The 15,433-nt window shown below is 38.6% G+C and overlaps 1 protein-coding gene across 1 annotated transcript in view; it reads right to left on the bottom strand.

The window, feature by feature from the left end:
- LOC136668067 (potassium voltage-gated channel subfamily H member 7-like) overlaps positions 1-15,433 on the bottom strand; it is a 47,425-nt gene that overhangs the window by 12,162 nt on the left and 19,830 nt on the right. The window contains exons 10-23 of the mRNA XM_066645313.1: positions 12,580-12,716; positions 11,828-11,908; positions 8,829-8,964; positions 8,638-8,751; positions 7,108-7,225; positions 6,924-7,030; positions 5,962-6,094; positions 5,270-5,386; positions 5,048-5,147; positions 2,845-2,991; positions 2,116-2,178; positions 881-1,012; positions 646-770; positions 420-528 (exon numbers count right to left, since the gene is read on the bottom strand). Of these exons, the coding sequence (XP_066501410.1) occupies positions 944-1,012; positions 2,116-2,178; positions 2,845-2,991; positions 5,048-5,147; positions 5,270-5,386; positions 5,962-6,094; positions 6,924-7,030; positions 7,108-7,225; positions 8,638-8,751; positions 8,829-8,964; positions 11,828-11,908; positions 12,580-12,716 (1,322 nt within the window). The 3' untranslated portion in view covers positions 420-528; positions 646-770; positions 881-943. The remainder of the gene's footprint in view (positions 1-419; positions 529-645; positions 771-880; positions 1,013-2,115; positions 2,179-2,844; positions 2,992-5,047; positions 5,148-5,269; positions 5,387-5,961; positions 6,095-6,923; positions 7,031-7,107; positions 7,226-8,637; positions 8,752-8,828; positions 8,965-11,827; positions 11,909-12,579; positions 12,717-15,433) is intronic.

The raw sequence follows: 15,433 nt of genomic DNA, 5'->3' as shown, positions 1-15,433 counted from the left end.
TAATAACTTTCATTTTATATATAAAAATGACTTAACAGTTTTAGTGTAAAAATTACATTTTGGAAACAAAAATTTAAATTTTAATTAGAATAAAAAATATACCACACCAATTTCTTCATTCTTATAAATAGATGTTATAAGCCTTCTTAGGTTATGAATATAGCAACGTATGGTTATTATTATAATAAATCACAAACTTATGGAATCAAAATGTCCACAGAATTTTAGATTTACAATAGCAGATATTTGGTGAAAAAAAAAATCTCAAAAACTCTGAGTTATATAGATAGATTATATAAGAACGTCATGTATGCTATTCATTTAAGGGGTTAGATCAGTTATAATTAGAAAAATTGAATCATGATTTAACAAAATGATAAACTAAGCATACACATTTAAAAACACTTAACAAATGGTACCTTGGTCTTTGAGGCAGAAAGTTTTTCTTGTTCATTTTGTGTAGTTTTTCTTGACTAGTTTCTTCCTCTGCACCAGCATAAATTGGAAAATTTCCAAAATCTTCAATATCTACCATGTTTGTACAGTGGGATTGATTGTAATACTTCAGTCTACACAGTCATACAATGGAACTGTATATAAATGCCATATACAATTAGCCTTAGAGGTTTATTGTAAAATACTTACAACATTTGGACTTTTTGGAAGAAATATTTGGTTCTTCTTGTGTCTTACATTTTGTTGTCATTAGGTTTTTCACCTTTTCTACTAAACTGAAGTAATAGTTTCTGTTCTGAAGTTCCTCAATTTGGCTAGAAGAACAAAACGTACAAGAATGACAACCCTGTTACTTTATATATATATTTTTTTTTAAAATTTGTGTTCCACATTTAACTTTCCCTGTGAATATGATGTGGATTACCTCTTTTTGACTGGATAATTCTTCAGAATGGGTTTAACATTTTTAAAATCAAGGACCAAGATTTCACAGTAGGTCTTGGCTCGTACAGTAGGTCTTTGCTCGTACTGCTTGTTCTCCAAACAAAAAATTTGCCTAAAGCATCCAAGATAAATGCACACACACACACACACACACAGAGAGAGAGAGAGAGAGAGAGAGAGAGAGAGACTAACATCATTACAAAGCAACTAACATACCTTCAAAGCAATTTCTGGTCAACATAAGTAATATCCATTACTTGCCGCATCAGAGCACAAACTATGCACTGATCACAAAGCAAAATGAACATCCTACAAAACCTTAAGTCTGTGTTCACACAGCAGGTAAAAGTGGCCCTAATCCAATGTTTCATCATATGTGGCACAGATGTGTCATTTGTGTGGCTGTGTGAACAGCACAAATAGCATTGAATCTGACTTTTTAAAATCAGATTTGGGCCACTTTCATATGTGGTATTAAGATCCGATCCATATTTGATCTGTGGCAATGCGACTCTGTCTAAAAGGCCAGATGGGAATTCATGCAACATTTATGTCACTCCAGGCACTGAGAATGATCTCCAGACTACAGTCCAAAGCATTTTTCATTTTAATTTGAGGTTTTTAGGATGTGGAAATGGCCAGGAGAAAATGCATTTTCATTTTGTAAAAAAATACTGGGAAATGTTTAAAAAAAGATAAACTCCTTAATCTCTCCATTTATGAGAAAAATAAAATTTGTGGAAATTTGTATAAAGGTTTTTTATAAAACAAACAATAGAAGAGTTTCTTTTTTAGTAGTGCTATATCAGTTTTATATTGTTCATGTTGTTATGAAGCTGTATAAATGTGGATCATGAAAATATTAAACTTGTGTCTGCACTCGTCTAGTTCTCTTTGGAGGCCTCGTGTTCATGAGAGACCTGGGAAATGTGCGCTTAGAGTGAAAGAAACACCCATTCATGTCTTAAAATTCTTTACACACTTTAATTAATAGTTCATTTGGAATAAAGAAAAGCATGGTGTTGTAAAACACCAGTCCAGTTCAGTTCAGATATAGGTCACATTATAGACAGTGTGAACAGCAGGGGGAAAAAAATAATAAAAAATCTGATTTAGTCACGAAATAAGATTTGGGCCACTTTAACCTGCTGTGTGAATGTAGCCTAAATATATATTTTGTCTACTTAGTGTGAAAAAAAGTTATTTAAACATTACCTCTCCAAAGTACATTCCCTCTCCATAAAGGCCAACAATTTCTGACAAATCATCATTTAAAATCTGCAACAAGAAAACAAGAAAAGCTTTTACAGTTTCTGAAATTTTTTCAGCTAATGGCCTTCTTGGATTCCTCTGTTGTGACATGTTTAGGTGAAGTTTAAATGGAATGTATTATACACTTTTCCAGAAATTAACACAGCTCTCTGGGGTCTAAATAAAACTTCTGTAAACAGTGTTTGACCAAAGAACACTAGGATCAAACAAAACTTGTGTTCCTTAGGGTGACTGTATTAAAACAACATTCTGACATTTTTGAGATTTTCTCCCAGAAGCACCTTAGCTTTTCATCACATTTCCAAACATGTAGTTTTTTTTTTAATGTAAAAAACTAAGATTACTGTCATTTTGATCAAAACGTAAATAGAAATGACTCGACAAAGCATAGAAACATTGTTGAGCAAAAAAAGCAGCTATTAAAAGAACACTAGATAGTATTTTTACCTTAATATTACAGTTTTGAAATCATTGTGAATGCCCCTGCCATTACTACTCTGGGCTCTGCACTGCAGAAACTTCACTATGTAACTTTGGGACCCCGTTCCCTTGATTTCAAAACAATGTTGGAGAAATTAATTTTACTCTACAACTGTAGGGGGAAGCCCAGGAGCAAAAATACCAATTTTACCCAGTGTTCCTTTAAGCCACATAATCATTTCTGGTGTTAACCTGACAAGTTCCTCTTCGGACAAAAAAAAGCTCTCGTGTTATGGTTCCACTGTATTGGACGATTTCCCCTCTTGGAAAATAGTACATCACTGAAGCTGAAGCAAGATCTTCTATAAAAGCTTGTTCAGTGTATTCAAAATAAGGGATCTGTCAAACATAAGAAATAACACTTTAAAATGTTATACTAATATAAAATACTGAAAACAAAACATCACAATAATCTAGAATACATACAGTGCAACAGTATTCAAAAGTATAATCAAATTCATCATCATCATTATCATCATCATCATCTCTTCCGCTTATCCATCCAGGGTCGCTGTGGCAACAGGGTGAACAAAGAAGCCCAGACGTCTCTGTCCCCCGCAACTTCCACCAGCTCCACCTGGGGATCCCCAGGCCAGCCGGGAGACATTTTTCTAGATATTATTTTCCAGAAACTTTTTGAGGCCGTCCGGAAGTCATTCTCCATGGCCTCTCCAAACTCCCCCCAAGCTCTGGATTTTGCTTCTGCAACTGCCACAGCCGCAGCCTTTTTGCTAGTACCCATTCGTAGAATCGGAATTTCCCAGAGCCAGCTAAGCCCAAAAAGCCTCCTTCATCCCCTTGGTTCAGATCAGGCAGGCCATTCCTCCCAATCACTCTTCTCCAAGTTTCCCAGTAAATGCCAATGTGAGTATTGAAGTCCCCCAGCAAAACAACAGAGTCAGTGCATGGAATCCTCTCTAGAACTCCACTCATTACCTCCAAGAAAGCTGAATGCTGTAAGCTGCTGTTCAGGGCATACGCACACACAACAGTCAAAGTTTTCCTCTCTGCAAGCCGAAGTCTCATTGAGACGACCCTCTCGTTTACTGGGACATATTCCAACTGTACAGCTGCCAGCAGGGGACTTTTGTGTATCCCCACACCTGCCTGGCACCTCTAACCCTATACAACTCTTGAGTAGGAGAAAGACCAACCCCTATCGAGAAGTTTTGTTCCAGAACCCACACTGTGTGTAGAGGTGAGCCTAAATATATCTAGCTGGTATCTCTCAACCTCACGCACCAGCTCTGGTTTTTTCCCTCTGAGTGAGGTTACATTCCACGTACCAAGAGCCAGTTTCCCTGCCAAGCTCCATGACGTCAGGGGACCCTCTGTCCCCGCTCTGTGCCCAATGGGCATTGCACTGCACCCCTACTCTGGATCTTGCGGGTGGTAAGCCCACATGATCTCCCTACGTTGCCTTTTTGGGCTGAGCCCAGCCGGGTTACGTGTGCTGCCCAGCCACCAGGCACTCGCCTTCGGACAATACCCCCAGGCCTGGCTCCAGGGGTAGGTCCCGGTAACCCTCTCCCGAGCAGGGTACATTTAGTAATAACTGTTGTACTCATAGGGATGCTTCTTGGGTCATGTTTGTCTGGATCTTCACTTCAGACCTGTTCGCCATGGGAGACCCTACTGGGAGCTAACAGCTCCCGACAACATAGCCCTGGAAGTCAAGAAACCACACAAGCCCCTCTGCCACAACAAGGCCACACAACAAATAAATCATACTGATTTATGATACATGTGTTAATGATACCAAGTTCGCTCTGTTCAAGTTAAAAGTGAATATTCTGAAGTATGGTTCCAGAGTCGTCCTGCTACAGCAACAGAAACCACACAGATGCGTTCCCTGTATTTATTTATTTGCAATTTTCTTTTGTTTTCAAATCAGAAAGCGGATAACGGGTCCATTGCACTATAACTCTTCAATCTGTTTGAAATTAGTACGAACAGAAAACAAACAGAGTCCATGTTGTTTGAAAAAGTCTAGGCACCCCACTGCTATCTTCTAAGAGCTGGCATCATTGCTAGGTTCTCAGCCAATCGCATTGCAGTGTCAGAAATAACTGTGACATAACTACTTTTTCTTTATTCAATTTCATCTTTTAAAATGTATATTGCAATAGTACAAGCTAGACACCAAAACATATGTTAAAGGATTTATTCAACGTTTTAAAACTCATTATAACAAAGTTAATTTCTTCCTTATCTGTCTAGAATTTGCTGATGATGCAGATTTCTGAATGTTTATGTTAGAATAATTGTCCATGATTTACAGCTTCTTCAAACATAAAGAACTAATTTACATTTCCTACTAATTAGTTAACATCTGTGAAGTTGTGGAATAGTGAAATCATAACAGTGCACACGTTTGTTCAAATGTGAGACTGACCTTTAATAGTAGCCTCCCTCTTTCATTCATTAGAACAGTCCGCTGAAGTTGAAGTGGCAAATCATTCATTAAAAACGGTCCTCCTGGATATGCTTCACCCCTGAAGTGATGGTAAGCATAAAGAACACTATGCAAAGGTTTTAAGCATTTGTGAAATTAATATGTAAATCCATTTATATAAACAAATAATAATAATAATGAATAAATAAACAAGATTGTTACTGGTATTTTGTCCACAAGAGTCTCACGTATTCTATTACTCTTCTCTGTAAAGACACACTCAGATCATGTTGTTCCATGAAAAGACGTGTTGCTGAAATGAGATGCTGGAAATCCATCCTGAGTATAAATAAATAATAATTGTTTTTTTATATAAACAATCATTACCCATGTTTAATTTGTGGGGAATATACAGGAAATTCATACTGTAAATGATAATAAATAAAAAAATTAAAAAGAGAAAAACATGATAAACTTTATTATTATAGTGTATTGTTCATAATGGCAAAATACACCATCAAATGCCTTTTATGACAACTGACATAAAACAATCTGACAATCTATAGTTGGCATAATAAGTTGCTAAAGTGAAAATGAAAAAGGCAACTTTTCTAATCAAAGCTAAATTGTTGAAATAGTTTTCAAAGGCATGTCAGTTGTCATGATTGGTGTAAGTAAATATCATGTAATCTTTGTTATGACTATAAAGTTTCACCAGGAATGATAGAAAAGTATTACTTTTTTGGCTTTATTTGTTGTCAGTTAATATATGTTGCAATGATGAAACAGAACTTTGTAAACATTTTTTCATTACAAAATACAAAAAACGTTATGTATATATACAAATGCTATTCGTCTAACACAAGTCAAAATCTGACTTAAACGAGTCTCAATCATCTGGTAGGAGTGTGTACCTGGCTGCATTTTTACTGCTGAGAGTAGCATAGATTTGACTGATAATAAAGTTAAAGACAAATAGGCCAATAAATGCAACAATCACTGAGGCAAGGCGTTCAATCATTGTGCTGGGGACTATGTCACCATATCCTGCAAAAACAAATATTTATATATAGTGTGAAAGTACAAAGTGCCGTTGATAAAAAAATTACCTAATTAATCACACGTTTTGAAATCAAATGCGATTACTTGCATTTACCCTTCTAAGACTGAAGCTTTTAATAATGGATAATTAAATATAGAATAAATGTATCACAGTAACACAGTGGAATTATATTTATATTAGTAGTGTCTATTGATTTATATATATAATCACAAATTAATTTACAATGCTAGTACTTCCTTGTATTTTTGTCAGGTAAATAAATATGTAGTGTTATAAGACAAACTGTCTTTATTATAATATCTCAGTATAGCTTTGATGAGTTTTGGATTAGAATCTCTTACTTTGCTGAGTAAATATTTTAGGGAGAGCTTTAGCATTGGGCACAGAAGCTTCAATAGAGAAAATTAACACTACATGATATTTAAGACATATTTTAGTATAAATAAAATCTAGTAAAATAAAGTGATGCTGTGTTTACATCGCTACATAAAACCGCAAATTTGCCACTACACTAAAAATTTGTGACCAAATTTGGTAAAATAATTAATTAGCATAAAAAAATTGAAAGCAATAGCAACAACAAGCAAATGTTCTGTAAAAATGAAGTAAATTAAATTACACATCTAAAATGCTATTAACATAAACCAACATTTTTCAGCAACAATCATGATACCCAAAAATCAAGCTATATAATTTCAAGCATTAAAATTTGTATAGCTTTTTTTTTTTGTACAGGAAGATGCTAATTTTTATTATCTGCTAAAACTGTTATCACAAAACAATTAAGCAATAGTTGAATAGTTCACTTCTTACCAGTTGTCAGTGTTGTGGTGCTAAAGTATGCAGCATACATATAATGATAAAAATTGCATTGAGCAGTTTTCAGACCTGAATTCCAGGCCCATGAATTCTCATCACATCTTAGACAGAAAAGACAATAATGGGTTAAATCTGCATGCACGTTTTAACAGTGAGCCCTAAATAGATCTGGACTTACCGAAAAACCTTACATGCAGAAACGTATAGTATTCCAGAGCAACAATGCACAGAAAAAATCAACAGAAAAATGCATTTTGCTGTCCTTTGCTTGAATACATTCTTTTTCATGTCATTTTCTTTTGCATTAAAATATAGATAAATCTGAAATCAGAATCAAAAATAATTTATTGTAAAATATATGAAAAGAAAATTATAAATTCAAGATTCCCGCCTTGCGCCCAATGATTCCAGGTAGGCTCTGGACTCACCGCGACCCTGAACTGGATAAGGGTTACAGATAATGAATGAATGGAAAAAAATTCAAGATTGTAAAAAATACTGTGTTTTCAGATGACAATACAAATTAAATAACAAATGGTATAGGCAGATTCACATTAACAATCATTGTAGTTACAGAAAGTTAGCAGTTAGTTTTAATTTCGCACGGGAGTGGGTAGAAAGGGGGAAATATTTTGAGGGAATGATTTACAATTTTCTTTATTAATTCCCATAATTCATAATTCTATACATCTGTAATACAATATCTTACACCAGTCATTAATACTACATTTTGCTCATTCTGATTTGGGAATTCATCATATACCCCATATGGCAAAACTTAAGAATTTTATTTTTGAAAGCTTAATTTTGAATGTGTCCAAATGAATGAAACCTGTATCAAACCTACCAAAGGGGCAACTCAGACACAAAACCACCTTTGTGACATATTATAAGGTAAAAAAAAAATGCACAAATTGAGAAACAGACACACTAAAGTATCTGAAAAAACAGGCTATCCTCTGATACAAGCTAGGGATCTACTGATTCAAAGCCAAAGATAAGACTTGGCCCACCACCTAATGCAAGCACACTACAAAAAGGAAATTGCACACAAAGCAGTTATAAACTTTACAGTTAGCTTCTTACAATTGAACAGTCTTAACACTTCTGTACATTTTAAAGACTTTATAGTCTGTAGGAATGCGTGTTAATGAAAAGCCAAGTGTCTTAAACCAGCCACATGGTTTGTCTTCTTCATTCCTGATCCCAAATAGTAGAATTTTCAAACATCTTCTTTTGACAGTGTATTCACTGCACACATTGTTTTGAACAATGGGGTTATAGGAACACTTTCTTCTAACAATGCAAATTAAAGGTTTTACCTAACGAAGCCAGAGAAGCCTATTGCATCTGAAATAGACTAACCCTCTCCAGTAATCTGTCTCATCCTCATATGAAGCAATTCAGTCCAGAGGAAACAGAGCAAGGAGATTATAATACAAATTTCCTGATGCTTTGTAGTGCTCTACTATTTTTGATAAATCTGACATATATCCTGTACATAAAGAAAATAAAGAGATGTTTCAGTAAGAAACATAACACACATTATCAAGTGAATGACCACTCCGGGATATCTTCGGACCCAATACTCTGGAGTTTCTCTAGAAATGCTCCAAAGGTCATGTATGAAAGAGGCATCTAATATCATTTTATTACTAAAAATTATACAATATATAATAAACAGGAATAGTCGTTTATGTAACATTACCATCTTTTGTCACAACTGCAGTGTGAAGTGTCACAAATATGTCAGCTGCAGCAACAATATCTATCCCATAACTGACTGCCAGATAAACAGCACCCCAACCTTTACTGTAAAATCCTGTAATGAGTAAAGGTTGATTAATATACTAAAATTTATAATGTATGGAAATCTGAGGAAATAAAATAAATACATACCGACTGTTTCCTCATTGTTGGTGAAGAAAAGTACCCATGTTAATATAAAAATGGAAACAATGATGCTCCAAATCCTGATCACTTCCCAGACCTTAGCAAAAGCACTGTCAGGTCTTATGACTTTCTGCCAAAAAAACTAAAAATGCATATAATAATAATAATAATAATAATAATAAAAATAATGATGACAACCAGCATTACATGAGCAAACATCATCGTACTGTGATTAATTTTCCCACATAGACTCAAGAGTCCCTCAGATAACTGGGGTCAATTAAAGGAACACTAGGTAATATTTGGGAAATATGGTTTTTGACCCTCCTCCAAAAATACAGAGTGCAGCTGCTGCAGTGCTGAGCCTGGAATAGCAATGACAGAGGCTCTATTCTCTGTAAAAGCTGTAATTTTAAAACACAAATACAATCTAGTGTTCTTTAACACAGTCTACCACCGTATTAAATAATGCAACTCAAAGCACTATGCAAAGAGAAAGACACAGAAGCCACAAAGAGCCACAGCTCATCACTGCCAGAAATTAATTAGAGTATTTGTGTGTGTGTGTGTGTATATATATATATATATATATATATATATATATATATATATATATATATATATATATATATACACACACAAACTTTCCAAGATACGAACCGGGCATTTGAATATTTTTTTGCCTCCACCAACGAACCATGACTCTAGAAACGAGCCTCCGCAGAGCTGGCAGCTGGAAATGGCCACTGACCCCAATAGGCGAGTCTCCCAGCGCGCCCAGACTTGAGTGAGCTTTTAAGATTAGCAAATTGTAGTTTTAGCATTAGTGTAAATAGCAGACATCAAAATTCGTGCTAAGTTAAGCCGTATCTACGCTTCGTCTCCCCACATTCACCCACCTACTCTCCGTTATTCCACCCACCCCCACTTCCCGTCATACAGCCAGTGCCTGTGTTACTCCTCCAGCCAGTCGTCACGTCTTCAAGGTAGCGATGTGTAACCACTTAAAACCTTTTTATTTCAGTTTTATTACTGTTACCACTGTATTTCCTTTTTATTTTTAGTAATGCTGAATGTATATTTTTTACTAATTTGAGAGTTTTGTAAACATATAACATGTTTCATCATTAGCATTTACAAAGGCAATGAAGGCAGTAATTAGGGCCTCTAAGTGGGTTGTAGGCGGGGAAATGTTGCATGACAGTACTCAGCTCCCCCTGATTAGGGCTTATATGGATGACATGACGATGCAAATGACTACTGTGTCTTGCACACGGTGGTAGCTGGAGAAGTTAAATGATAATCTAAGGTTGGCAAGGCTGAAAGTTAAACAAAGTAAGTCTAGAAGTCTGTCGATAGTCAAAGGAAAGGATTGTGCAAGAAAATTTTTGATGGAAGGAGAAATGATCCCTACGGTACTGGAGAGGCCAGTGAAGTGGTTAGGGGTGCCACAGTGTTTAAGTATCATGGCATGGCATGACAGAGTGGTACTGAAGTTACCAATCAATTTTAGTTGAGGAATTTAAACGTGCAAATGTGAAACATGAGATGATTTTGTCAGGATTGAAAGATTCAGTGGTAAATCAGCAGTGCCGATCGCAAAAGCAGCAAGGAAGTGGAATCTGAAAGTGGCCGTGCAGGTAGCCAGGAGCTCATTAGAACTAAGGGATGCCTTGCGTCAGGTGATTCGTGGAAAGCTTTTAGTAAAGGCCACATTACCGGAGAAGGCAAATGATAACTAGTTTTATTAGAAAGCAAGTGGGAGGAGGCACGGGGGTTCAAGTCTTAATTATCCCCTCGTAATTCGAACCCTGTACACACAGCAGTAATCTTGCCTCTATCCCAACTTTTGTGAGTAGGTTAAAAAGAATGATATTCAGCTTATATTCACAAAACACAAAGGTTGTTCTTCAGAAACATTGGTAAATTTTCTTTGTAATTTTCTCAATTTAGTAAAAGTTCAAGTGTTTTCTCATCTTAATCTTAATCTTAATTATACATTTTACAAAAATAATAATAATAATAATGGTTGAATATTCTATCATTGTAAAAATAAGAAATGTTTGAGCTGAATTTGCATTTCTTTCAACTGGAATTATAGATGGATAAACATACAGGTAGGCTACATGCACAACAGCAACCAAATTATTATGCTCCATAGTATCAAACTATTGTCAAACGTTATGGTTTAAATAAATAAATAAACATATTGTATATGTATATATAAAAGAATGACATTATAGTAAAACCTTTGCAAACAAATTACACAAATGCTTACGGTAAAATCAATTCTCATTTCAGCACAGCTGTACCACCTCAAGTTTGTTTTTTGAAGTATGTCATTCATTCATTCATTCATTATCTGTAAGCGCTTATGCAGTTCAGGGTCGCGGTGGGTCCAGAGCCTACCTGGAATCATTGGGCACGAGGCAGGAATACACCCTGGAGGGGGCGCCAGTCCTTCACAGGGCAACACAGACACACATTCACGGACACTTTTGAGTCGCCAATCCACCTACCAACATGTGTTTTTTGGACTGTGGGAGGAAACCGTAGCATCCGAAGGAAACCCACGCAGACACGGGGAGAACACAATTCCTCACAGACAGTCACCCGGAGTGGGAATCAAACCCACAACCTCCAGGCCCCTGGAGCTGTGTGACTGCGACACTACCTGCTGTGCCACCGTGTTCTAGCAGTTTCTCATTTTAATTTTTTAAACTACTAAATTATACTACATGGCCAAATGCCTGTAGACACCTACTCAAATTATTTCACATTAAATCATTAGTATTAGAAAGGAATTAGCTTTCCTTTGCAGCAGTATCAGTCTCTAAATTTCTGGTACCTTTTTTAATTTTTTTGTAGTTTTTTTCATACCTCTTAACACATTTGTCACAGTTAGAAAAATGCAGACACTCCATGACACTACCTCATCACATTTCTCCTTCCGGAAGATGTTAAAGGTGTTATATTTTAAAGAAGCTAAATAACTTTCCCCTGACCTTTTTTATGCCTGTGTTATGATGTGCTGTCTGTTTTAAAGCAAAATCCCTGAATGGTATGACAATCTTCTGATCCTGTGCCTGAAACACAGAATAAAAAAGATTCAGGTCAATCGTTCTTCTATAACAGCACATATTAATACTTATAAATGTGAACTCATTATGTATATAGGTCCATTAATATCCAGTGACAAGGTCCACTGGATGAATATTTTTCACTTCTACATTATCATGAACCAAGATTTTACAGAACAAATTAACCAAAAGTGTCCCATCTTGCCTACTGACCAAACACCATACAAAAATCAGTGGAAGACACATATAAAAGAAACATGTAGAACATTGGACTCAAGCTTCTTGCAGTTTGTGTGTGTGTGTGTATATACACAGAGATAACATAATTTATTATATACTTTGTCATACATTTACAATCTAATTTATCAAGTACACACTTCATGTAGGTGGCTCTTTATGTAGTTAACTTTGTAGTTCAAAAATTGATAGTCCATTGATAGTCCACCAATAGTCCATTTATTTCTTTTTACAATTTGTTATCTACAATTTATGCTAATTGTCAACAGGTAGGACCAAACAGGACAATAAAGCTGAGCAGGGATCATTTGGCTCTTGGACAGTACTGCAGTGAAATTGACATGTTCGAGTGTATAGACTGCTGGAGTTTTTTTAAACACCTCTGCACTGCAGGGCTCAGAATAGTCTAGCAACAACGTGTGTACAAGACCAACACTTACCTCAGAACTGACAATCAGGTCTTTATGAAACAAAACATTGTCAGGCATTGAGGCATGTCCAAATGCAAATGCTTCTTGGATGTGATGGTTTACTTTGTATAAGCGAGTCCTAGCTGCTTCTGCAATTTTCACACCAGCTTTGGAAAAAAAATTGAACAGAATGTTCAGAAACGTATTTAATTTTTTAAATTAAGAACATGAAAAGCACAAATTCTAATTGTTTAAAGAATACGTTTAGGATATAAAATTGCACAAAACATTTTTCTACTGGGCCTATATTCAGAAAGCAGATGCTGCTTGAAAATAAATACACCATAGGTTAGCCATGTCTGTAGAATGATGCTGGAGAATTTCATTAACAATCGTCCAGTTTGGTCAATATTTTATAAATATGAAGTGCGAGGTAATATTTTTTACAGAATTTTACAGACAAGGCCTTTCAGGTTTTCCATCCATCCATCCATTTTCCACTGCTTATCTGGGTCCGGGTCGCATGGGAAGCAGTCCGAGTAAAGAAACCCAGACCTCCCTCTCCCCAGCCACTGCTTCCAGCTCCTCCGGTGTTATACCGAGGCGTTCCCAGGCCAGTTGAGACATGTAGTCTCTCCAGCGTGTTCTTGGTCTGCCCCGGGGCCTCCTCCCGATTGGACATGCCCGGAACACCTCACCAGGAAGGCGTCCAGGAGGCATCCGGACCAGATGCCCGACCCACCTCAACTGGCTCCTCTCGACATGGAGGAGCAGCGGCTCCATTCTGAGTCTTTCCTGGATGTCCGTGCTCCTAACCCTGTCTCTAAGGGAGAGTACAGACAGTCTGCGCAGAAGACTCATTTCAGCCCCTTGTACCCGTGATCTCGTTCTTTTGGTCACTACCCAAAGCCACTCGTGACCATAGGTGAGGGTTGGGACGTAGATTGAAGGGTAAATCGAGAGCTTTGCTTTTCTGCTCAGCTCTCTCTTCACAACAGACCGGTACAGAGCCCGCATTACTGCTGACGCTGCACCGATCCGCCTGTCAATCTCCCGCTCCATCTTCCCCTCACTCGTGAACAAGACCCAGAGGTATTTAAACTCCTCCACTTGAGGCAGGATCTCACTTCCAACCTGGAGAGGGCACTTCACCCTTTTCCGGCTCAGTACCATGGACTCAGACTTGGAGGTGCTGATCCTCATCCCTACCACTTCACACTCGGCTGCAAACTGGTCCAGCGAGAGCTGGAGGTCCCGGCTCGATGAAGCCAACAAGACCACATCATCCGCAAAACGCAGACATGGAATCCTGAGACCACCAAACCGGACACCTTCCGCCACTTGACTACGCTGAGAAATTCTGTCCATAAAAATTATGAACAGAACCGGTGACAATGGGCAGACCAGATGGAGTCCAACCCCGACTGGAAACCAGTCGGCCTTACTGCCAGCCATACGAACAAGACTCCTGCTCTGTTTATACAGGGACTGGATGGCTCATAGCAAAGAGCCCAGTACCCCATACTTCCAGAGCACCCCCTCACAGAATATCCCGCGGGACACGGTCAAATGCCCTCTCCAGATGCACAAAACACATGTAGACTGGTTGAGCAAACTCCCATGCACCTTCCAGGATCCTAACGAGGGTAAAGGGCTGGTCCTGTGTTCCACGACTGGAGCGGAATCCACATTGAAATGTAAAGTGCATTATAAATAGAGTCGGACTCTCTTCTCCAGTACCCTCGCATAGACCTTACCCCCTATAGTTGGACCACACCCTTCGATCCCCCTTGTTAAAAGGAACTGCCCCCGATGTCCACACAATGTTGAAAAGGCATGTCAGTCAGAACAGCCCCACAACATCCAGAGCCTTGAGGAAGCCCTGCCAGGATCACCACCTTAACGTGGTGGAGGGATTTATGCCTGCGTGAGCCTAGAAGCTATGTTGTTGGGGCAATAGCCCCTGGTAGGGTCTCCCAAGGCAAATTTGTCCATAAAGACCAAAATGAAGAAATTAAAAACAGGGACACAGCTTCCCTCGCCCGGAGTAGGGTTACCGGGGCCTCACCCTGGAGCCAGGCCTGGAGGAGGGGCTCCTTGGCGAGCGCCTGGTGGTCGGACTTTTACTCATGGGGTCCGGCCAGGCTCAGCCCGAAGGAGCAACATGGGTCCACTCTCCCATGGGCCCACCACCTGTGGGAGAGGTAGTAATCTGGGTCTGGTGCATTGTGGATCAGGTGGCAGCCAAGGTCGCGGGCCCTGGCGTTCTGATCCTCGGTTATTGAAACTGGCTTTTGGAGCATGGAACGTAACCTCTCTGGTGAGAAAAGAGCCTGAGCTGGTATGCAAGGTTGAGAGGTACCGGCTAGATATAGTTGGCCTGACCTCGACACACAGTATGGGCTCTGGAACCAATCTCCTTGAGAGGGGCTGGATGATCGTTCACTCTGGAGTTGCCCAGGGTGAGATGCGTAAGGCAGGAGTGGGCTTACTCATAGCCCCCTGGCTTAGCGCCTGTACATTGGGGTTTACCCCAGTGGATGAGATGGTAATTTCCCTGCGCCTTCGGGTTGGGGAAAGGGCTCTGACGGTTGTTTGTGCTTATGCACCGAACAGCAGTTCAGAGTACCAGGCCTTCTTGGGGACCCTAGGGGGTGGTGCTGGGGAGTACTCATTCTGGGGACTCCATTGTTCTGCTGGGGGACTTCAACGCTCACGTGGGTAATGACAGTGAGACCTGGAGGGGCGTGATTGGGAGGAACGGCCCCGCTGATCTGAACCCGAGTTGTGTTCAGTTATTGGATTTTTGTGCTCGTCACAGTTTGTCCATTTTGAACACCATGTTCGAGCATAAGGGTGTCCACAATGACACCTGGCATCAGGA

Source organism: Hoplias malabaricus, chromosome 15 (genome assembly GCF_029633855.1).
Source record: "Hoplias malabaricus isolate fHopMal1 chromosome 15, fHopMal1.hap1, whole genome shotgun sequence".
NCBI classification, from domain to species: domain Eukaryota; kingdom Metazoa; phylum Chordata; class Actinopteri; order Characiformes; family Erythrinidae; genus Hoplias; species Hoplias malabaricus.
Note: the sequence above shows the minus strand (reverse complement) of the source record. Positions and strands in the feature narration are given on the sequence as shown.